This window comes from Labrus bergylta, chromosome 20 (genome assembly GCF_963930695.1).
Source record: "Labrus bergylta chromosome 20, fLabBer1.1, whole genome shotgun sequence".
Lineage (NCBI taxonomy): Eukaryota > Metazoa > Chordata > Actinopteri > Labriformes > Labridae > Labrus > Labrus bergylta.
In genome coordinates, this window is record NC_089214.1 from 9175106 (window position 1) to 9199566 (window position 24461).

At 40.2% G+C, this 24461-nt stretch overlaps 1 protein-coding gene across 1 annotated transcript in view; it reads right to left on the reverse strand.

Annotated features, from left to right (window-relative positions):
* Positions 1 to 1038: 1038 nt before the first annotated feature.
* LOC109993120 (sodium channel protein type 3 subunit alpha-like) overlaps positions 1039 to 24461 on the reverse strand; it is a 137657-nt gene continuing 114234 nt past the window's right edge. The window contains exons 25-31 of the mRNA XM_065948947.1: positions 21367 to 21489; positions 18029 to 18304; positions 12916 to 12969; positions 12371 to 12512; positions 12113 to 12213; positions 11519 to 11789; positions 1039 to 8783 (exon numbers count right to left, since the gene is read on the reverse strand). Coding sequence (XP_065805019.1) covers positions 7477 to 8783; positions 11519 to 11789; positions 12113 to 12213; positions 12371 to 12512; positions 12916 to 12969; positions 18029 to 18304; positions 21367 to 21489 — 2274 coding nt within the window. The 3' untranslated portion in view covers positions 1039 to 7476. The remainder of the gene's footprint in view (positions 8784 to 11518; positions 11790 to 12112; positions 12214 to 12370; positions 12513 to 12915; positions 12970 to 18028; positions 18305 to 21366; positions 21490 to 24461) is intronic.

Genomic DNA, 24461 nt, shown 5'->3' on the forward strand with positions numbered 1-24461 from the left:
CACACAGACTCAGGCGGCATTACATCATGAGTTCGGCTTCATGACACAAACGGGCAGTGTTGGCGAGGAGAACCCACGTCCAGCGTGCGATGGAGGGATGAAATTACACAAAGACGGATGCAGACGAGCATGAGGAGTCAAGGTTGTGTGCAAACGCAATCTGCCTCGGGTCAAAGCTTACCCAGAATGCAATGAGACATACCAGACGCCATAAACCTGTCTTTTTGAGCCGTGATGCACCGCTCATATATGCTGACATGACAAAAAAAAGAGAAAACACTCAAAACCTGCCACCCTGCTGTGTAGATATCAATCCAGAGGGGGAAGAAGATGTAGACAGGTTAATGTCACATTACAGCAAACTAAATGAAAACCGTTCTTAAAAACCTGCAGAAAAACGTAAAGACTTTCCTCTAAATTGTCCCTACTTTGACCACTCCTTTCCTTCACATCATCTAGTGTGTTAGGTTTGTAATTCTAAGTACTTCAAAGAGAGCGATGAAACTTCTGCTTGAAACATGGTCTTGCTCTTTTTTAAAACACCTGAATTGGGGTGCTGATGGCCTAGCGGTTAGGTTGCACCCCATATACAGAGTCTAGCCCTCCAGGCAGGTGGCTCTGGTTCAAGTCCAACCAGCAAAATCTGTATTCAGCCAGATTTTGTAAAGTTTAATTCACCAACCAGTTGAAATGTGCTAACTCGAATTGTTCGTACAGCCATGTTATTGCAACTGGAGTTATTTATTGGAAATAGTAAACAGCTATTCCAGACTAATTTAAATCTCCAAATTGATCCAGTGGTGTCTGGCGAGGCTTAATGTGGAAGTACTTAAAATCCATTGCACTCTTTCGTATTATAGTGCAAACAGATTTTAGAAGTCAGACAAAAAATAAAATAAAACCTTTGAGTATGGATTGAAAAACCACAGAGATCCTGACCTTCATTTTAAGGCTGTTTTTTCGTTAGATAATCTGAGGGATCAAATTCACAGGAGAAATAAACAGAGAAATACAGAAAACCATCACAACAGATTCAGTATTAAATTTTTGTCTTGTTTATTACAGGAGGCTTTTGTTTTATATACAGAGACATGTATTTGCAAAATACTAAAAAGTATTTCAACTCAAAGTACTAAAAAGTATATATATATATATATATATATATATATTTATATATATATATATTCATATAATATTGTCGTAATTATTATTATTGTCTCTAAAACACCAAAGTGGGGTCACTGAGGCACAGCTTTCGCCTCCTTTACACCGAGGTTTCACCGGCGACACGATTTGTTGATGGTTGCACAGCGAGAGTATCGCCGAGGTCAGAGGAAAACCATGTAACTTGTTTCTCTCTCATTGTTGTTTTTTTTTAAATTGACATTAAAAATTGTGTCAGTTAAAATAATTGGAATTGTGGACTAACAAATGCCACTTTCTTTCCTTTTCTTTGCATATTTACCAAATCTTTCACAACTTAAATCTTTGGAGTTACAAGGTTTCTTTCTCTAACTCTAACATGTATCTTTTTCCCAGCAAAAACATATAAAAATTCCTGCATCAAGACACCTCTTATCTCTGACTTAATGTGTTCAAACTAAATGTGTTTTGGAAGAACTGTCAGCAGACTCAATTTGTCCTCAAATTGATATTGATGAGAGAAGTTTTTTCAATTTCAACAACTGTTCGTCAGGTGTCAGGAGGGAAACATTTACAGATTCCTCCCCTTTCATTCCTGAAAAAGGCAACTTTCTCGAGATATACGTTTCTGGGGGGACTGATATGAAGCTTGAAGACCGTTGTGAAACCAGTTGCGGTGTAAACGGGGCGGCAGTGATTTAAAGCAGTGAGAGGAGGCCTGGAAAAACCAAATGAATGACGACGAAAGAAGTCAGAACATCTTTGTTATTATTATCCTCACTGTAAATAAGATACAGCATCACTCACTGCCTGTTTACATAACTGATGTATTGCATTTATCACACAGTTAATAGTAACAATAGTAATAATAATGAACAATGAAACCACTTGTTATCTGTGCATCTCCTCCTTGTTGGTACGTCAATGTTTGTCGTTTTGTTTCCAGGATGACAGCAGCTTTTGGTTTTGAAATGGGGAAAAGAAGGCAGGAAGGAGCAGAGATTCTCAGTCTGAGTTTGTCTTTATACACCCCCCCCTGGTCTGAAAACGGACTCTTCCAAACCCCTTGGGAGCAACATATGAACTGACCTACAGCTCAGAGCAAAGTAGGATTTCTCTCAGTTAAATCATGTTTTTATTTTTGAGTACAATTTCAAGTTTTTCAAAGCACAAGAGGAGAGAAAGCAGCTATTTTCCTCCAACTTTTTCAGCTGGGGGTTTTCTTAATGCTTGGACATGTTTGGTATTACTTTCAAAGGTGTCCAATTGTTTTTACTGTCATATTACTGAGCGAAATGTTTGACTGTGCTTTTGTGCTAAGCACAAACCAGGGTCAGAGGTTCAAATTCATAGAAATGTCAGTATGAGGTCCTTTTTTCCCTCTTTATTTGCTCGAGTATTGCTACTGTAAAGCAGAGATGTAGAAGGAGGTTTGGTAACATTGACTGTATATAAGGATGGACAACATGTCTCAGAATTCTTCTTATGAAACTCAAAGAGAAGCCAAAATATAACTGCCAACTTGCACTTGAGAAAAATGTGTTTGACTGGTATTTTTATTTTCTTATTAGACCCATGTCCCATCTGTTAACATAGAGGCGTTCTTCATAACCTGTACTGTAGCCTGCCACCAGGGGCACAAGTGAAATATTTTGGCTTCACTCTTTGAGAACTGTCATGTCATCTAGCTTTCTACACATGCTGTGGTTGGATACAGAGACGTTACAAACACAGTGCAGCAACAAAAATCCCCTTTGGTTTCCCAAAAACATTTCCCCCATAGGGCACTGTGGTAGCAAAGACATCTATCAATGCATGTCTTTCTGCAAACTCCAGGAAATCTAAACCTCTTGGGCTGTTAAAAACTTAAAAGATAGAATAACAGCCAATCAACTCTGTGCTGTTCTGTATGAATAGTGGAGGAAGAGTCAGCTTGTCGATGGAGGGGGGGTAGGTGAGCCTCTTTCATTATCAAAAAGCATAATAATCAATCCATCAATCAACCAACCAAATGTTTAACCAATCAAATAATCACTCGATCTGCCAGTCAAGAATTCAAAGAATCAATCAGTCCGTCAATCAAGCATGTTATCAATCAACCAATGGGGAAAGCATGGCTTGGAGTTTTGGGGTTCATGTGTAGCAGGCACACTCTGGGTCTATTGCTACTGAAAACAGCCCTTCAGCACAACTGCAACCTGAAATACGCCTCGCAGCAGAGTTCAGCAGTGTCTTAAGTATTGACCTAGTTTATATGGTTTTCTATTCTCAATAGAATCTAGTAGAAATAGAGTCCAGACGGTGCCAGTAAAGTTTTTTTTTCTTTTTTCCTTTTCTAAATGAGTCTAGTAAAGCGTTAAGTAAAGGTCCCCCGGGTGACCACGACAACAGAGACAGAGAGAGAGAGAGAGAGAGGTTGTTCGAAATATTGAGATCAAAGCAGACTGAACAAACGCTGTACACGCACACTTTGACACTTCATCTTGATAAAAAGGAGCAGAGACACTGCTTCACAGCTGCTTCATGCCGCTGTATTCCCCTCTTTACCTGTAGAGCCACAATAATACTGCCAGCGCTGCATCAGGGAAACCAGAATTCATACGATTTCACCAAACGCTCCGCTTGTAATTGTGCATTTTTAGGTTGTTTAGGTTCATACAGGGAGAAAAAGCTTGTGTTAACTAAAATGTCACCAAACTCACTTAAAAGGTTTTCGCAAACAGTTATTGCTAGACGCGATTTATTTTTGTTTGCTTTTTTTTGTTTCTCTGTGCAAAATGGATAAAGAGCCGTTTCTTTCGGCCTCCAGGACGCAGCGTACACGTGCAAAAGTAAAAAAAAAACAAAAAAACAATTTTAATAAAAATAAAGCAAGTTAATAAATAAATAAATACATTTTTAAAAGTTATGATTTCAAGAGTCTCCGTTTAAACTGAATAAGGTCCTATTGTTTGCCAAATCCTGAAAGTGTGATTCAAAGGCTAAAATAATTTTGTTTTGCATTCTTGAAAACATGGACGTGTAAACCTTAAGTTTACTGCCAAAGAAAAAAAAAATCTCTAATCCTTTTTGTTTTTCTAATTTAAAATAACCTCAGCATATGAATCAAAGGTAATTCAACAATGTATCTCTTCAAACTTGAATTGAAACTCTTCAATCATTTCTAAGGAAACAAAACACAAAACGCTTTGAGACACATCACACCAGTGTCCTGGAAAAACCTGCCCAGCTGCAGCCATTTTTTTACATTCAAACTAGTTTGTATACTTTGTTCAAAAGAGACATTTTTTTTTAAAATTGAAGTTCTTAATTCAAAGAATCTTTTATCGCATGATCAGCTGTGTTTAGACCAAAAGTGATGCAACATCTTAGCGAGGGTTTTGCATTCAAAGTCAATGCAAAGACATTTATTTTCACCAGGGGATGAAAATTCACGTCAAGCAGTTTTTGCAAATTTGAGAAAGTTCAATTCAAGAAAGAAATTCACCTGTCACAACATTTCCTGAGCTTGCACCAAAAGTTGTGAATCCAAACTCCATTCATAAAAGACGATTTTACAAGTGTTGCCCGAGTGCAGACACACCTGACGACACATGAATTGTCCCTTTATAGATGGTAAGGTGCTTGGGAGGTGAGGCTGAATGCTAATAGTAGTAGACACAGTTAATGGTGAAGGAGGTGATTAAAGACCAATAATCCTGCAGTTACGAGAATCGTCAGTATACGATTCACTTTAAGTCCAAACACACCATTATGTATTCTTCTGTTAACAGTCTATCATCTTCTGATCCTCAATACAACCTTTAAAGTCCAAAAACAACTTTCATTTGATTCTACTTAAAAATGCTGTTTGTGTAACAGCATGAAATATTTTCTGCTTCTCTAAATGTGACTCCCAACACCATCCTGCTGTCCTCAGGACTCACAGGGCAACTTTTGGTAACTTTAACTCTGAATAGAAATTTGTAAGCTGATTCTAAGTAATTTCATATTTAGGAATCAGGTTCGGTAATGAATATTGTTAGTATTTTATAGTTTATAGAAGTTGGCATTTATGCAACATTTTGGATACAGCTTTTAAAAACCACCAAAGAAGAAGAAGAAGAAGAATATTCTGCATTAAACTCTGCTCAGAGAAACAGCAGACAGTAATAAGCAGCTGATGTGAGAAGAGGTTTTTCCAGGACACTGATGTCCTCCAAGTCTGAATCACAAAGCTCAGCATGAGCTTCTCATAAAACTAAAAAGAGAAAAATCCTGATGTAGATGAACTGATTTGATTGTCGCACTCCGGTCAGGGCTGGACTACGCCTCAAAGATCTTAAAACTTTTCAGCTTCAAGACTCTGGTTTGAGATCTTGTGTGTGTTTGGCCAAACTCCACCGACCAGACGGATAGAACATGACAGCGGGTGATTTGTCACAAAGTCAGCAATGGGAAGAAATGACGTTTATTTAACCCATGAGAGTGTTCTTTTATTACCACTGCGTCTTCCAATTTAAGATTTTTTCTAATAGGTAACCAATCAATTCTCCTTTGTGTTAATTTTGGACACTTCTCTTGTTATCTGTTTATTTGCTTTCTGCCTAATGTCGTTCACGTTCCATGTTCATAAATAAAAAAGTAAAAAAAAATATATAGGACACTTCATACAATGACAATATATACCCTTATCTAGGGATATTTTTTTCTAAATGGCATTTAAAAAAAAAAAACGTAACCAAGTAACAAAAGTAATTCCAGCAAGAGCACAGAGATGTCCACATTAAGGTATCTCTTTTGATAAAAGCCTTAAAATGCAAAGAGTGATGGTTTATTGCACACTTATTGCAGTCTGATCCTTTATCCTGCTTTGAAAGGTAAACTAACCTGAGGTATTGATGCCTTAAGGTTATTATGATATGAATATAGCTGCATAAATAGATGAGTGGGAAAATGAGTTGGGTTTGGATTAAAGGAAATAAAGATTCAACTTAAAGATAAACTTGACTTTTAACGACACATTTCAACACTTCTTTTTCATACGCTAGTCATACGTTATCGATAAATAAATGATCAGCCTTGACAACAAGCCTGTTTCCTCTACTTTATCCTCATGCATTGTTAAAACAAAACCCAGCAGGATTACGAGTCGTCTGTCCTAGTTTGTTCATAAAGCAAAGGGAAGCAAAGGACTTAGAGACAAATCACCCACTGGCCAAAAGAAGTGATGGACACTGGGATGTTGACAACCCGGGCAAAAACACATGTAAAGAGTCCGGGACTCTGTATAAAATCTCATTGTGCACTTATTTGTTTTTGGTGTTATCTCAAAGGTTTTCAGAGGAAAAATAAATGTATCCCAGGTCCTTTTTCTATGCGTCTTTGTCCAGGTGTCATAACGTGACAGCACATGTAAACTCAAGAGTGAAAAACAGCAACCAAAAAAGATGAAGTTGTTTTCAGGTTTTTTAGCTTTTTTCCCCCCGTGCTGCACCCTCTCCTCTCACCAATCACGACCATGGTGGTTCAGCCAATTTCTCTCAGCTCGTACTGCTCATAAGCCCAAAGAGAGAGACTGCTCATTTTATCATCAACTTACTCTAAAAAATATAAAAAATAGTAATAATCGCACCGCTATTAAAAGACTGGTAACATCAACAAAGTTATACTTTTTACTACGAAAACATTTTTTTAAACCACGTTGTCGTTATTTCCCTCCTCTCTCGAGTCTCGGTCAGTCGGAAAGCTGCCGACTGTTAATGTGTCGAGAAACACCGCTAGGAACAGCGTACTCTTACAGACAGGCGTACTCTGAGAATATTGATCAACTGTGGGAGACGCAAACCCCCCAGGCCAATAAATGATGGATAAATCTGATATAGTTGTTCTGATCCCTCTGACCCACCATGGCCGAGGTCAGAAGTCTGTCTGTGTTGCGAACCCTTTGCTCCGGTTCGCACCAGAGACCCAAAAAGGTCAAAGGGATCTACACTTCTGTCTTTCACTCCAACAAAGGCAGGGTAGATTTGACAGATGGGATTTCCCCTCTGTTATTGCAGTTTTTCTGCTTCCCTTTAAGAAGAAACTCCAAAAATGCTGTTGAGTTCAGTCCAGGGATCTCCACAGGGAACAGGAAACGACATTAAAGGTAGTAAATATTCCGCTTCACTTGCTCCTTCACTCTCCGCCTCCTGCAGTCGTCATAGCTTCACTTTGCCGCTTCGTTCCTCAGCGTTCTTCAGCGTTCCTCAGCTATGGTACATTCAGTAAACAAAAGAACAAACAGGCTTAACCCAAAACAAGGACATCCTCATTTGTTTTTTTTTTGTTTTTTTTGCTTTTTGGTTCCCGTTATGGTACAGTTCCCTGCTGTCTGTCAGGGGTGACCACTGACGGCGACTGTTCACTTGGTTCACCGCCTGCAGTCTCTACAGTTATTGTTTCTGTTTTTACTGCAAGCGGGTGAAATATCTCAGATGTGGCTCGAGTAACGCTGTCGTAGGACGGCGGGGACGAGGTGGAGGAAAGAGTCTCCGAGCGCTCAATCCCCAACAAACTAGACCCATAGTTTTCCCTCATCATGGTGGCGATCAGCCCTTCTTTCTCTGGAGCGTCCTCACTGAATGCTTCCTCGCCGCCATCGTCCGCTTCAGCTCCCACATGCCGGGGTGTGGTGATCTGGCGGTACAAGTAGGAAGCGGCCTTCATCTGCCGCCTAATCAGGTGCCTCCGGTAACACCTCTGGATCACTGTGGCGGAGACTTCTTCCTGTTTTCTCCTCAGGGTCGTCGTTATCGGCTCATAGGAAATCTTGGACGGATTGGCCATCATGAACTTCTCCTCCATCTGCTGCTTTAGGGCGTCCATCTCGCCCGACTCGCCCAGGACTCGCTTTGTGAAGGCAAAGAGGATGTCCAAGCAGTGGATCTTATCCCCGCTGACCATCGGCAGGTCCATGGAGATCAGTTTGATCTTATTAGGCTTGGAAATGCGAAGCGGCTCTGAAAGCGAGTCGGCAAAGTCTGATAGTTTAGCGTACTCAATGAACTGTGTGGCCTCTGGGTCAAACTTCTCCCAAACCTCGTAGAACATCTCAAAGTCGTCCTCGCTCAGCGGCTCCGTGCTCTCCTCTGTGGCAACGCTAAAGTTCTCAAGGATGATGGCGATGTACATGTTCACCACTATGAGGAAGGAGATGATGATATAGGTGACAAAGAAGGTGATGCCCACTGATGGATTCCCGCAGTTCCCCCGCACGGTGGTGCCGGTGTGCGGGATGTTGGGGTTGCACTCCTCAGGGGAGTTGTTGAGAATGGGACTGAGCAAACTGTCCCAGCCTGCAGAGGTGGTGATCTGGAACAAGCAGATCATACTGTTCCCAAATGTCTCAAAGTTGAACATGTCGTCGATACCCGCTTGTCGTTTCACATAGGCGAAGTTAGCCATGCCGAAGATGGCGTAGATGAACATGACCAGGAAGAGAAGGAGCCCGATGTTGAAGAGAGCAGGAAGGGACATCATAAGGGCAAACAGTAACGTCCGGATGCCCTTCGCGCCTCTTATGAGACGCAGAATCCGACCAATACGGGCCAGTCGAATCACTCTGAACAGTGTTGGTGACACAAAGTACTTCTCGATGATGTCTGCCAGAACGATACCTGGAAAAGAGAAAAAAATACAGTGTTTTATACAGTGTTTCTATCACACATTTTAATCTTCAAGACCTGCTGATATTCAGATGTATAAATGTAAGATTTTGCATCTGTCTATAGTTGTTCAGAAACGCTGCTTACACTTCCTGAATTTACGTTATTTGAAGACGGCAGCCAATAGAGGTTATTAGCCTCTAGAAAATGTTACTTGTTTTTTCTTCTCCAAAAAGTAGCCTAACATAGTATTAATATATATATACTTTATCTGCCACCTCCTACTAGGCTACTGTTTTGCTACAGCAAAGAAGATCACTCGAATGTTAAAAAATCTCACTAATGTCTGTGTTCATTCACACATTTTAAGACTTTCTAAGACTTAATGTTTTAACTGCAGGCTCAGCAGACAAACAGACAAACACAATAAATATGTTTCATGGTAAAACTCTTGGGTTCTTCCACACTCCACACTAAAATGATCATACCTGCAAATTGTGAGCCCCGTCAGTTAAAGAAAAATACACTTATTAATATATAATTCCCTAATGAGTTAAACCATAGACTGTATAAAAAGATGGACAATATGACACCTCCTAAAAGAGAGAAATTGAAACCAAAACATTTGGAACTTCCCCAACTGAATGGCTGCAGTTTAGCTCATAAGCTCCGCCTCCTCTATGTTAACATATGAGACATAAACTATCAGATCAAAATACACTTGAGATATATATTACTGACACATGATTTCTGTCATTATCATTATGTTCTTATGATGATTTATGTCCTAGTGTTAATTTTTTCAAATGAGATTAGTTGTGGGGGTATTTTGGATTCACTTTTGGACAAAAGGAGGATCTGTAGACACATTGTCCACCTTTATATACAATCAATGCTAAAGAGCCACCAGCTTCTTATCAACTTTTAAAAAGCACAAGTGATGGACTATTCTATATATTCAGACATCTCTAACGTCTCTAACTCTTTAGGATGATAATCATTAATAAAAATTGATCTTTGTGTTAATGTGATTTCATGGGCTCATCCTGCAGGACGGGTTTCATCTGCAGAGACGCTGACACAGGAGAAACTATCTGCAGTATTTTTCACTTAAATCACCTACAATCGATAAGCTAAGGACTATTACAGGATCAAGATTTTCTTGTATTTGAGGACATTCCTGTGAGTAACATCATCTAAAAGCTTTCCGTTTGGATGTTTCAGTCTTTATGTGGCAGGTCTGCTGTGATTACAACATGAGAAATTGGTTCTGGAGGGCTGAGCTGTCGTTCCCCTCCAACAGCAAGTCAAACACTGTAATTCATCCGTCTTTTCCTTGTTATCCCGGAATGATAAAGTCAAAGAGGAGCTGGCCTGTCACCACCAGACCCCCACCACATCTGACCACACACACATATGAACACACACACCTCTCACCCGTCTCTCTGTGTTGAGTTATGGGTGATGGAAGGGATGAGCGGGGGGGAGTCGAGAGGGAATCACCATCACATCGTACATCAACTCAACTGCCCCCCATCCTGACATGTCTCTCTCTCTCTCTCTCTCTCTCTCTCTCTCTCTCTCTCTCTCTCACACACACACACACACACACACACACACACACAGCTGATGTAACAGGTCAATCATGTTTGATTTGTCTCCAGGGACCGCCCTCTGGCAGCTCTGATTGCTGCTGTTACCTTCACCTCCCCCCAGACAGCCTCGTCTGAGCGTGTGGGCATAACACGCATCCACACACACACACACACATGCACACACTTAATTACACACATACACATACACACACAATCCTTTCACAACACTGATAGCTAAATTACCTGCTAAGGTTGCTCTGTGCTGCCTCTGTAGACTGTTCTGTCATGAGTGTTTGAAGTGTGTGTGTGTTGGTGTATATGACCACACAGGACCTTGATGCGAGTAAAACATCAAGGCCGCCCGGATGGTCAGTTTGTTGACAGATAACTGTCAGGCAGACAGTACACACACACACACACACACACACACACACTCAAATAAACACACACATACAGTACATGACGTGATCTTCTATAATTTAGGCGTACAGATTGATACGTTTGAGATATTTTCGCAGCAGTCACATTTTAATGTTAGATCCCGGCTGCTGAATCCGGAACGCTTTCTCTGTATGCATGACACATCTTTAGCGTGCAAGGTGGTGAATCATAACCAGTTAAATGAACATTGTGACTCCTGTTAGCGTGCTGCACCTCAATGTGAGAGCTACAAATGTCCTTGAGGCCTCAATCAGTAAAAGATAAGTGTTGAGAAAATTACAAATTTGAGATTTAAGGATAATGTTGTTTTTAAACCTGGCCCTTGTTTGGAACATCTACGGAAGCCCTAAAAGCTCAGTTGTGTTCATGTCCAATACACATACAGTTATAGACGGAACCTTCTGTCCGTACTCTGAATTCATTTTGTTTGTATTTCAGCACGTTTTCTTAAAGCTTGCTGATACAAACTACACGTTGCAATCCCACCGGAAATCATAGGGGGCAGTGCTGAGTCGTGTCGCCAACAGTTCAATAAGACATTTATTTCTTCTTCATTGTCGTCAGATTTTTTAAATTCCTCTTCTGTTGTGGTTTCTTATAAAACATCCTTTGTGAAACTTCTAAAATAGTCAGTATGATGATCTGTTCGTTCCTGAAGAGCGTTTGACTCTCGACCCCCTCCCCCCTCCCCCGGGAAGCATTTCAACTCACCGACGATGGAGAGGATGACGACCACGAAGTCGAAGATGTTCCAGCCGACAGTGAAGAAGTAGCACCGCAGGGCGATGATCTTGATGAGGCACTCGATGGTGAAGACGATGATGAAACCCAGGTTGATTTTGTACAGGATGTTCTCCATCTGAGGCGACTGCTCGTCCGTCTCCACCATCATGGTGATCATGTTGAAGAGGATCATCACCATGATGATGATGTCGAACACCTGCTTCCCCACCAGGTCGAAGAAGAAGCCCTGCACTGAGTTCTGCAAAGACACAAACTTACATTTATCAGCAATTGCTTCATTTTGACTTTTTGAAAGAAGGTTGAAATCAGTCTCCAAATCTTCAAACATATAGTTTTATTTCTCTCATCCTGATTGCCTTCATGGTAACTTTACTCTGTTGGTCTGTTCTATACACTCGACATCTCTCAAAGGATTCCCCTTCTGTTGCTCTGACTGACATTTTCTCTACTGTCTTGGATGTTTCTATAAATATGGACTAGAACTGAACAAATATGATATTTAAAGCTCTTTTTGCCCTTATTGGATACATGCATGGGTGTATTTTTATAGCGCATTGGTACCAGAGGTCTGGGGATCGGCTTCTGAGGTTTTTTGGATCCCAGTTTCTTCATGGCGTTGTAATATTTCTTCTGCTCCTCCGTCATGAAGATGTCCTGTCCTCCTAAGTAAACAGAGCAAAAAAAAAAAAACTCTGTTATTTTCCCCGAGCTGCCGCATGTTGACTCAAGCCAATAAACACATATAGATAAATAAATGAACAAACAGGCGGTGTTGTTTAGGATTTCATTTGTATTATTCTGTCTCTCTTGCTGTGGTACTCATCTTTCTTTTCTGCTGGTTGAAGTTGTCGATGATGACACCGATGAAGAGGTTGAGGGTGAAGAAGGAGCCGAAGATGATGAAGATGACAAAGTAGAGGTACATGTACAGATTGCTCTCTTTGATAGGCTGCTCCTCCACCTGACAGGAACACACACATACAGTATGTCAATTTACACAGATTTACACTTCCTGTTTCCCTTTATACAAACTGTTCATGTCTCTTATCTCTTCTTATTCTACTTTATTTAAGTTCACTTTATTTATTTATTCCAATCACATCCAAACTCTTGTCCATTCTTGTCATTAATCCAGTGTTCAACAGTTAATCTCAGTTTGAAACCTTGTCCACTGTATTCAGTTACACCTGACTTCATTCCTTGTTACGTCTGATCTTACACCTCTTCTTACCGGATTTTCTTTACAATTCTAGTTCACACATATTTAAACTCTTTTTTGATCCATTTTCAAGTTTTTAATTTGAATCCGATCTAATCTGGAGGACAAACAGATCCAGAAAAAGGAGAAATCTTCTTAAACTTACCGATCTTGAGTCCACCGCTGCATACATGATATCCATCCAGCCCTTGAACGTGGCCTTGGAAAAAAAGATAACAAAAAAATTATAATATATTACGAACATTGACAAGTAAACAATTATAATTTTTGTGTCCATTTGTTTTATTTAAAGCCATTTTATTCTGGGTCACGAGATGTTATTTCTGGTCTTAAATCAAGGATTCGAGGAACTTTAAGTCCCTGAAGGACTTTTTAGGGAACACAAAGAGGTTCTCAGGTCCAACTTTAAAAAACTGTGATAAACAACAAATTTCGAAACTCACAGGTCTTTCACACTGTCAGAAAACTCCTGACACTCCGGATATTTGCAGGAACAGCTGTATTTGTGAACGCAAACAGCAACTTTTTTTTACGTTTTGTTGTTGTTGCAGTTATTAGTTTTTTTTTTTTTTGGTTAGTCGTTGTTGTTCTATTGTTGCCTTACTGCTGTTTGCTGTTGTTGTTATTTCTATAATGTTATTTCTATTTCAGAGGTTTTACACCCCGTCTGATCTGACAAAGACTCTTTTTTCAGTGAAACATCACAGATACATTCATCAGTAAAACATTTACTCAGAGCAGGTCATCTTTGACAGGGTACACCTCCTCGCACTGACAAACCATTATAATAGCAAGTGGTAACCCATGGCGACAAGCTGATTTCAGGTCTGAGTGACAGATTACAGACGCCCACGCAGACCAAAGAATTCTGCTTCTTCACATCTTCTCTCCTTCCTTCTACCTGCTCTTTCTTCATCTTTCTGCTTATCTCAAACCTCTGTCCCTGCCCAACTTGAGGAAGGAAGTCCATATACAGACTTGTCGGCCTTTCATTGAGAAAACAGAGCGGCGGTGTTTCCATGGTGCTCTCTCGCTCTCTGTAGGTCTTCTAATTTTCTGCTGAAACGGGAACGCTGCATGGAGGTCCTTTTTGTTCGCTTATTCACTAAAGGGCAGGAAATGTGCACATCGAGGTCGTCAGAGAAACCCAGAACACACTTGACACACATTAAAAAAAAAAAGAAACGGGGGATCTGAGTTCACCTGCATCTTTGATAAAATGTTGCAGGTAAAACTGATGGATGAAGAAAATTGGTAGAGGGCTGAAAAAACTGATAATTCTGTCCTTCTATCCAATCATCACCTCAAAAATCTGGCAAATGCAGTGTACCTGATTTACCAGCGTACAGTACAACAGCAATTTACAGCATTTTTTGGCACCTTGAAACCAAAATTCTTCCTGCTTATGCTCTCTAACTTACTGTACATGTTTACAGTTGTGGCTGTAAACTAATTAAACCAGATATTCACTAACTGATATTTACTAACTTACATCGAGAAACCTATCAAAATGAAAAGAAATGACGAGCGGTTAGTAGAAAATGACTTCCAGGGGGGCTTGCTCATGGGCACTTCGGCAGTGTTTAGGAAGTGAACTGGCACCTCTCCAGCTACCAGACCAATTTCCAGACATGGTCCACACCAGGACTTAAACTGGCCACCCTCCGGTTCCCAACCCAAGTCCCTAAAGACTGAGCTACAGCCATCCCTAATTAAGTATTGAGAGACTAGATGGATTTGTCATCTTTAAAATTGTTCTAACAACCTTTTTATTTAACGTTAGAAACTACCCAGTAACTATCCAAACAAACAGAATAATTCCGGTGTCAAAATAAAAATGTCTGAAGACCCCGAATCTGCATCTCTTTCCCTCTATGAATTATTCTCCCTCAGAATTATTATTTTTTTAATCTCACCTTTCCTATTTTGTCGTTTTCCTTTTTCTAACCCCTACTTTCACTTCACTTTCCTCCATCCTCTTACACCTGTCAGGCTCCCTCCATCTTTTTAAATCTTGTTTTATTCGTCTCTCTCCCTTCTTGCCGTTTCTCTTTCCATTTGTTGTATAAAGCCTTTATTTCCTTACACTACTTTTTCGTCCTCTCTCTCTCCCTCCATCTCTACATTTCCCTCCCACTTGGCTGGAGTCGCTCTAAAAATAAAAGCCTCTCAGACGCTGATTGATTGGAGGCTCTCAGGACTCCTGTGGTGGGCGACGGAGAGCGAGAAAGAAAAAGAGAAAGGCGGGAAACGACAGCCTGTAAGGAAAGAAAGTTAAGTGATGTAGAGACGGAAAGAGGAGGACTCAGCGGAGGAAAAGTGGAGTTGCAGTGGCTGTAATTTTCCTTGTTCATGTTGTGTTTAATAAGGGAGGACACTGAGACAAGAAAGGAGGGATGTATGAGAGAAAAAAACGGAAATACATGAGGAGCGAGAGTAAGATTAAATGATAAAGAGAAAGAAAATGGATGAAAAGACACAAATTGAGAGCTGTGCTCCATATTTAGCCAAAACATTCTACTTGTGTTTTTCTTATCATACTGTAATTTAAACTGTCAATTATATTTCCTGTAAATGGATTACTGAAAGTCAAAGGCTTAAAATGATCTTACACTGCAATAGTAATATAAGAGAAATTTAAAATCCAACTCTGTTTATACACATCCCATAATATAAAAACTGATACAACACAAGACAACCCGATATGATATGTTACATTGTGTCACAAAGCGACATGAAAAGACATGACATGACACAACACGCAGTGTTTCCCACACATAGACGATACCTGGGCGGGTACCTGTTTGTATTTAATTTTTCATTTATTCATAAAATTGCTGCATTCATGAGAGAGCGAGAGAGAGAGATCGAGAGAGAGAGAGAGAGAGAGAGAGAGAGAGAGAGAGAGAGAGCACAGGCGAGAGAGTGCAGGAGCGCGAGAGGACCTTACGGCTCTGTGCAACACAACGAAACTTCCTCTCGAATACTGTGGAGAGATAAGACACAGCAAAACCAAGAGAGCAGATGCACATCAGTTTCTCAGAAGGTCCACTGCCCGTACATCCCTCTCATTAATGCAAAGATTGAGGTGCCTTGCTCCTATCAAAACTGAAGCTTCTCATGGCTGTGTTTTAAAAATGTTAATGTTCACGGATGTTGTGCAGAACTATAAATAAATAAATATCCAGTGGAACTTTTCAAAACACGAGGCGTAGTCCTGGTGTTTGTGTCTGTGCGCGTGTGTCGATAAATTGAGCAGATAAAAGTTTTTTGTCGCAAAAACTAAATTAATTTAGAGGGAAACACATATTTGATATAAATACAAAACGTTTTTTAAAAATATGCCCTCAGATAAGAGTAAAATAAATTATGTGGACCCCCTGCAAATTTCTTACCTTCTTCTAACATAACAGCTAATTCTGATTAAGTATTGGATTTTAAAAAGGCTAAATGAAAAATGAAAAGGGTTAAAGGGAGCAGATGCAAAAACAAAAGAGAGAAATAGACGGCGACAGAGCGAGAGAACAGCAGTGGAAAGAAATTAAAGCTAACACGACAAATGGAGACGAGTGGCGGAGGATGAGCGCAGAAGTGGAAAAGTCAAAAGTGAGGGCGATAAAGAACAGGTGTGGGAGGAAAATTAAGGCTCAGACAGTAAATGGACAGAGAGAAAGAAGAGACAGAGGGGAGCAGAAAAGTCAATCCTCCTACGTCTTGAGGAGGAGACGCTCGGTTTTAATTTGTTTTAAAGGCGCCATGCTGGAGACGACTTTTCGCTTTGTGCTTGTTTCTTCTCCGGAAGCTCTTTGTCTGTGTGCTGACAGATTTACATCACATTTATCTTTCATTTAAAGGGACATGCCAGTGTTTTCCCTATTATTTTTTTTCATATCCCCAGGTCCAGAGGATTACCTGTAACGGCTGCAACTGAATCCTTTGGAGCAGATGTACCTTTTCAAATCATGTGTTAGGGTTAACCCTAAGTTATTTTGTGTTGGATCCAAAACAAAGAGAGATGGGAATGCCAGCCGTAACGAGGCACAGGTCAAATTTGAACCCGGGCTGCCCGCTGGGAGGACCACAGCCTCTACACATGGGGTGTGCGCACTAACCACTAGGCCACCTGCGCCGCCTGTTTTTGTGTTTTTTAAATGTTTTTTTGGTTCGAGTTCTTTACTTTTTCTTGTTTGTCAAAACACTTTTAATTCCCTTGTTTTAAAGGGTGCCGTTATGATTATTATGATTATTGTTTTTTTAATTAAAAACACACATTGTAATTTAGTACTACTTTACTGGTCTGGAAAATATTGGAGCTGTAATTAAATAAAAAGATTGAGTCATGTCTTGATGAAATCGACTGTTCTGAAAAGATGAAGTTGTTGTGTTTAATAGATGTAGAAACAGCGCGTTAAGTGATAATATTTCTTTGTGTTCCCGAGCGGGGGCAGGAGAAGCCTCAGCCTACGCACAGAGGTGATTTTAAGTGACTAAAAGCCTCCTAAAAGGCTCCTAATGAATTGTGATTCACTCTGCGGTAAAGCCTCCTCTCTGATCACCGCCTGACACTAAAATGACTGAAGATGTTGTCATGATGCTCTCAAAAAGGGCTGCGGAAGATTTTTTAACAAGTCCAAGATCCTCGGATGATGTAACGTTTCATACTTGTTTGTTTGCTGTAATACGAAACGCTTCCTTAAGTATTTCCCATTGGATTCTTTAAAGTCACCACATTTGCTGTGATTGATATATCGGTGACAGGCCTGCTGATGTCCATTTTTAGATCTCAAAGAAGCTGCAGAGGTTTACTCTACTACATTATAAAGGAATAATACAGATGGATGACAAATGAAAATAACTTGAATGTTTGACCGATACAGTAAGTGCGTCTTATTGTCCATTTAAAGAGTGGAAAAGGTTCATTAAAGACCTCCTTTAGGTAACTGTGTCTGGTTTAATTTGACATCCAGTACTACAGCTATGTGAGGCTGATCAGTGTCGAGTTTGATAATGTTTAGCTTAAACTTAATTCAGCTGTGAATACATTTCAATAAACAGTTTAAAATTACGTCAACATTACTACATCAGGAAGACGATTTGAAAAGTCTGAAGTCATACTTTGTCAGGTCTGAATACGAGACAACAGGCGAGAAAGTTTGAAAATGTTTGTTTTTCTGAAGGAGTTTGGATCTATGAACTTCAAGCGAGGTCCTGATCCTCTTCTTTATAAATACCCATAATCCCCTGAGCCAGTCTCTCACCACTTGCAGCAGAGCGAGGTATCCGGCCCCCACGTTGTCGAAGTTGACCTTGACTTTGGTCCAGTAGTACTGAGAGGTGTCATTGAGCGCCTCGCACTCCGACTTGTTGTTGATGAAGCCGTTATCGTAGATGTACCCCGTGCGGTTCACGCAGCGGCCGAACTTCCCGGCGAACAGGTTGACACCCATGATGCTGAAGATGAGCCAGAAGATGAGGCAGACCAGCAGCACATTCATGATGGAGGGAATCGCCCCGATCAGAGCGTTCACCACCACCTGCACCGACACAGACGTGTATTAAAATAGAAATGTTAGAACTGTACCTTAAAGAAAAACATAAAGCTTGAAGTCTGTTAGTGGTCAGTCTAACAATCAGAAGCCAGAATAAACTCCAGAGTGAGTGTGTTTGTGTTCTCACTAAACGGCTAACCCAGGGCTGAAGGGGCCAAAACTGCAATTCCTTGAGTGTCCATTTGAGCCTGTCTCCAAAAGTGAGTCAATACCCATAGAGCCCAATGTTAAAACTTAACAGCAGAAATAAAAAAAACTTAAAACGTTGGCACGATAACATTTTAGGTCTAATTTCTCTCTTCATCACAACAGAGCGGGCTGAATTTTTATACAAGTCACCTGTTTACATTATAGTAACTTTCTGTAGGGACTGCATTTTTTGTCCTCATGAAGCCAACCTCTAGTTGCCATTTGAGGAACTGCAGCTTTTTGCAATTTTAATTGCCCTCAACCATGCCACTCTCTTGACCCTTTGTTTCCAATTACAAGTGTTCTCATTGATTTATATTGGTTTTCTGATTGATTAAATTGTGTTTTTGTTGTTGCTTGTTTGCAATCTTGACGACATTGGAAATGAGGGAAACCTCCATTTCTTTTCGTAATTAAGCGAATGTAAAACAAATGACATTTGAAGTACAATGTACACCCTGTTCTTGCTTTAATAAGAAAAAAAAATAGGAATAAGTAAAATCAAATTGCGTATTAAAATGTCTTCTTTTCTTTTTGGACCATACATTGAATCTTGCCTAACTTTTTGAGGGTTAAATTCAGGTGAGATTGTTTTGGTTGTGATAAAAGTTTAAAGATGTCTTCATAGGCACAGAGATGATTGAAAAGTGTTTATGTACAATTATAAATAAGACCCAATGAGATTAGGCACCGAGCCATGCAATGAAACACAAGCGAGATTTATTTTAAACTAACATGTCGTGGAAAAAATCTCTTCTGCCTTTTTTCTGAAGGTTGGCTCTACCTGATGGCTTCATTACACACAAAGACCTTTCAAGTATTTCCCCCTGATACTCCCACATGAGCTGAATACAGAGAAGCAGTGTAATAACTTCAACTTTCAGAAACAGTTGAGCAGCAGCACGAGAGAGAAGATGCTTTTCTGTCGTTCTTCCCTCAGACTGAAAATGTGGAAGTATTTTCAAACTTTGTATGAATCAGCGATTTCCTTCCTGTTGGTGCGCTGAGTCAGCTGATGTCAGTAAAACATTTAAAAGAACCCTCCTCGTTATACCCGCAATGCACTTCTACCACCCAGAATCCCCTGCTGAGTGAGCAGCGTGGTGCAAAGCGTGAAGCATTTTAAAATTGACATGAGCGCTAATCTTATTAGCCACACAAAGAACAGAGGAGAGGATCATGGGCGAGTGAGAGCTCTGAATTATTTTTTTTACCCAGCATGCAACGCAGGTACTGTACCTGATGTGAACCAGAGTCAGCATCCTGCACACCTCCCCTCAAGCATCAAATTAAAACTTTAACTATCTTAAACTTAACTTTAACCCTTGTTTTTTTTTTTTTTTGCTGAGAGGAATCTGAAGTGATCGATGACAAAATGCTGATCGTCCAGTTTGATAAGAAATCAGCAGATTAGCTGTCAATAAATGAACTTAATAACTTTGAACTCATGTGTGAACAAGCTTCAGATCACAAGAGTAACTTTAATAATTAGTTTTAACTTGAGTGTTTAACAGATAATTATTTTTATTAACATGTTCAACTTTTGTTTTTGCAGTGAGAATAAAAATCTAAATGTCATTATTTCTTAAGTTTAGTTTTCATGTGATCATTTATGATTTGAGCTCTACATGTATGTAAGAGCCACAAAGGATTTTTTTTATTGATGCATGAAGTCTCTGCAGGACACTGACTCTTATAATACCTTTATAAAACAGCACCTTTCACACATACACAAACTCCTGAACATTTCCTGACAACATTTTCCATGCATGCTTGGAACACAAATGGCTGAACTCGTTCACTTTGACTTCCCCCCAGCAGCTTTAGTAAAAAGTTTGTGTTAAGTCGGGGTGAGTCGATGTGTGAATACACACTTACGTTGAGTTTTTCTGCTTTAAAGTCTTTACTGCTCGCCTCAGTCATCTGAATGGGGTTTTCTGCTGTTGTGTTTCTAATGGGGAAACATCTCTGTTCATGTTTGAGTGATCTTAACACACAAACAGGAGCCAGAACTCCTCACTCCTCCAAACAAACCAGTCAGAGTATTTCAAGATATGAGAGTGTGTTAGATACATCATTTTCTGCCCTGAGTAGCTCGTGTGAAAAGCATGTTTTTGGGGAATTTCCGAGCCTGAATGTCCTGAAATAATTTTGAGGTGTATGTGTGAAAGTGGCTTAATACTGATAAACATTACAGAAGAGAATGGAGGGTAAAAGCTTCTTCACTTTGTAAAAAAGATCACATTCATGCAAAGTTTAAATACACACAAACACTTCACAGTTTAACATCTGTAAGAGAAGACCTCAGAGGAGGAATAAATCAGATCAAAGACACGGACATGAAGCAATGAGATGAACCAATCAGAGAGCAGCAAACACTGAGGGGGCGGGGAGATGAAGCAACAGGTGAGATAACACTGATGAAACAAAGAAGATGCATTTTAATATAAACACATCTGCACACATAAATATACATTATCAAAACAGAGACCGCTTGATTAATGTGTCTTTGCAAATAGACTTATTTTTGCATCATTATATCTATTTCATGTTCAATGTTTAACAAAAGTTGATTTATTCTTTGTGTTATTAATGTTGTAATTAAGTTATGATGTGATTATGTTATGTACAGAATGTGTGCTGAACCATACCTAACAGTGACAATGGGAAACAGGGGATCGCTTCAAACTGTGGACTGAAGACTTTTGTTTTAATCCTGTCTACTTAGTTCAGGAGGTATAAACCAAGCGCTCCCCTGGAGACTGAATTAGGTGTCCAGGTGTGTTTATTGTGTGTGTGTGTGTGTGTGTGTGTGTGTGTGTGTGTGTGTGTGTGTGTGTATTAATACTGACTCTTACCCTCATGCCTTCAAATCTGGAGAGGGCTCTGAGGGGCCGCAGAGCCCGCAGCGTCCGCAGGGACTTGATGGCTGCAAAGTCTGAATAACCCAACGTGTTAGCCACCAAACTGACCAATGAGACCTGGAGGAGAGAGAAAGAGCGCGAGAGAGAGAGAGAGAAAGAGCGAGAGAGAGAAAAGATGAGAGAGAGAGAGAGGAGAGGGAAAAGATAGGATCCAAGGATAGAAAAAGATGGAGATAGAAGAGAGTGAAGGAGGATGAGAGAGAGAAGCAGGACAGTTAACTTCTATTCTAATAAAAGAGGAAGAGAGACCGAGGAGGGATCTGAAAACCAGCCAATCAGAACTGTGGATTTATGCAGACGCAAACATGTAAGTTTAAATATCAGCGGACTGAAAACTCCTGCAGGAGAAGTCAAGAGAGAGAGGAGAAGACCTAATAAACAAAAGTTAGTGTTCAGAGGAGGTCAACTGCTGCACCTTTCACTCAGAGCTGTGAATGAAAACATGTTTGAGTGTCTCAGCGAAGTCTCGTCAGGACGGACTGTGGATGAAAAAAAATCTGATATAGTTAACACTCAAAATGGAAATAAAGTAGATTCCCTCCTTGGTTCATACTGTGGAAGACAGAGGGTCATTACTGTTAGTTTATTGAAACAGGAGGCTGACTGAGCCACATGTAAAGCCAGTGCAGGTCAGTCTAAATGTCAGGAACGTTAAAATCACGTCTTCATATGGAGAAAAATTTCAGCTCATTTTAAACCTGGGCCCTTTTTTATGTATTATGGGGTCTGAATGAATTAGACGTACAAAAAGTTTTGGATTCCTCTTCAAACACACTGAAACAGGACACTTTTGTCTCAGGGCAAAACGAGTACGGTGCTTTTTTAAAACCTATAAACAGCCCTTACATCGCTCTCTTTCAAAACTACCCTTCTCCTCCTAGAACACTGGGTTTGCTTGTCTTCTCCATCTTAAACATTTATTATTCTGGATCTAAACTAACCATTTAAATGACAAAATCAAGAATAACACAACCAGACTCAATTATTGAGGAAGCAATAAACCAGCACTTCCTGTGTTCTGAGTTAGAAATACAGATGTAGTCTGGTATGTTTGAAGGCGATGTAACAGCTGTTAAGAAAATCATCTTCCTCTGGAACAAACAGCTCTATCTATGTAGGGATGCTTTCTGTAATGTTGTCAGACACTTAGAATAACAATTTGAGCCTTTTGTTGGGGACAAAAACAACTTTAAGTGGACATGATAAGAAACATTTGCCCCAAAGGATTACATTGCTGCCATTACAGCCTGTTTCACTGCTGCAGGATGAGGTAATCTACAGAAACACAATGTAAGTTAGACCCCAAAATATGTTAAATTAGGGCCCAGGTTTAACTTGACATGGATTTCCCTTTAAAGTTTTTGAAATGGTTAGTGATGCCTGAGGAAATGTAAGTTAGGGTTATCACTCTAAACAGTAAATCATCTGAGATACCAGATCTATGACATCATGAAACCAACACCGTGTCAAACCCAGAAACCACAGCACCTCTAGAAGCCTCTAAAGCCAGCTTAGCCCCACAACGAGAGTTTGATTTTTCACCACTGAGCAGCAGGTCTCAGATCAGTCGGTAGGTGGAGCTCAAGTTGAGTTCATCTTGTTCTTACCCTGATACCAGCGAAGCGGGACGCGGCCCGAAGAGGACGGAGAGCCCTGAGTGTCCTCAGCACCCGCATGGCGGTGATCTGTTCCACAGAGATGTACTGAGCCAGCAGACCCACCACTGAGATCTACAGGGTGTGTGTTACACAGGATCTGTTACATGACAGCAACTGAGTGCAGCTCACCATGAGCAGTGACTAAAATCAATCAAAATCTCATTAAAGTATCAAAAGTTAATGATGAACTTGACTGAATAACTAGTTTCTAGAATAACTCTTTCTGAAGAGTACTGCATTCAATTGAGAAAACAATCTGTTGTTCTTCTGAATTGATGAAATGTTTATTTCAGGAATGTGAGAAAAGGTTTTATGTTAAAGGGATCTAGATTTTTTTTTAGCAAAAGTCTGATTGTCTTTTGGGTCACAAGGAAGCAAGATACACAGAATAAAACATGGACATAGTCTCAGAGACGTCACCCGTCTGTTACTGAAGAGGCGTTCTGAAGCCAAACAATGGTGGTCGCTTTTGGAAATGCTGACAAACCGAACTTTCAGTTAACCTAACAACAGGCAAAGAGGAGGTGCTGAGTCCTTCAACCTCCTGGCAAACAGCTACAATGGATCCACCTTTCAGTCAACTCAGCCACGCCCCTAATTATCAAACTGTATGAATAACTCGTAGACCGTTTCCTAACAGCAAGCAATCATTAGCCCTTCAATACAAAAGCACCAGATGGCGAGGGGAAACTGAAAGTAACAGAGCAAAGAGGTAAATATTTAAAGGACGCAGTGTGGAGCGAGCATCCGATGCTGCTCGATGTGACGAGATATCTAAAGCTCGCGCGCTGTTAGGACACGGTGTTAGGCCAAATACAATCAAAACAAACATACAAAAGTTTTAAACAATGGACCTCTCATGCAATGTGTGCAAAAAAAAACTATTCAGACCGAAACTGCTTTTTGAACAAGACTGGAAACATGTTTGTTTCTGCTGGAAAAATTGACATTTTAAAAAGAGTTTTAATTGAACTTCCAGAGCTTTCACAGCCTGCATTAAGCAGACACTCGAGGAACTGCAGTTTAGTTTGCACTTCTACACAGACTTAACTTTTTAACACTGAAGGTTGCTGCTAGCCAGCCAGAATGTATTTCAGATACATCATCATACAATCCTGAAGCATATCATATCTGCTCAGCTGATTCTAGAAACACTAAAACTCCCATGAGAACAGACGCACATCACCATGTACAGTATGTACCGTAAAGACACTAGTGTCTCAAAGTGTCTCAAACCCAAAGCAAAATAAAACTGGATCAAACTGAGTAATTGGGGCATTTTGCTTCCTTAAGTGACCTAAATGAGAGCTCCTGTTGGGATTTGAGGTACCAGTATTTCATTAGATTTAGTTTTTCTCAAGTGAATGCAAC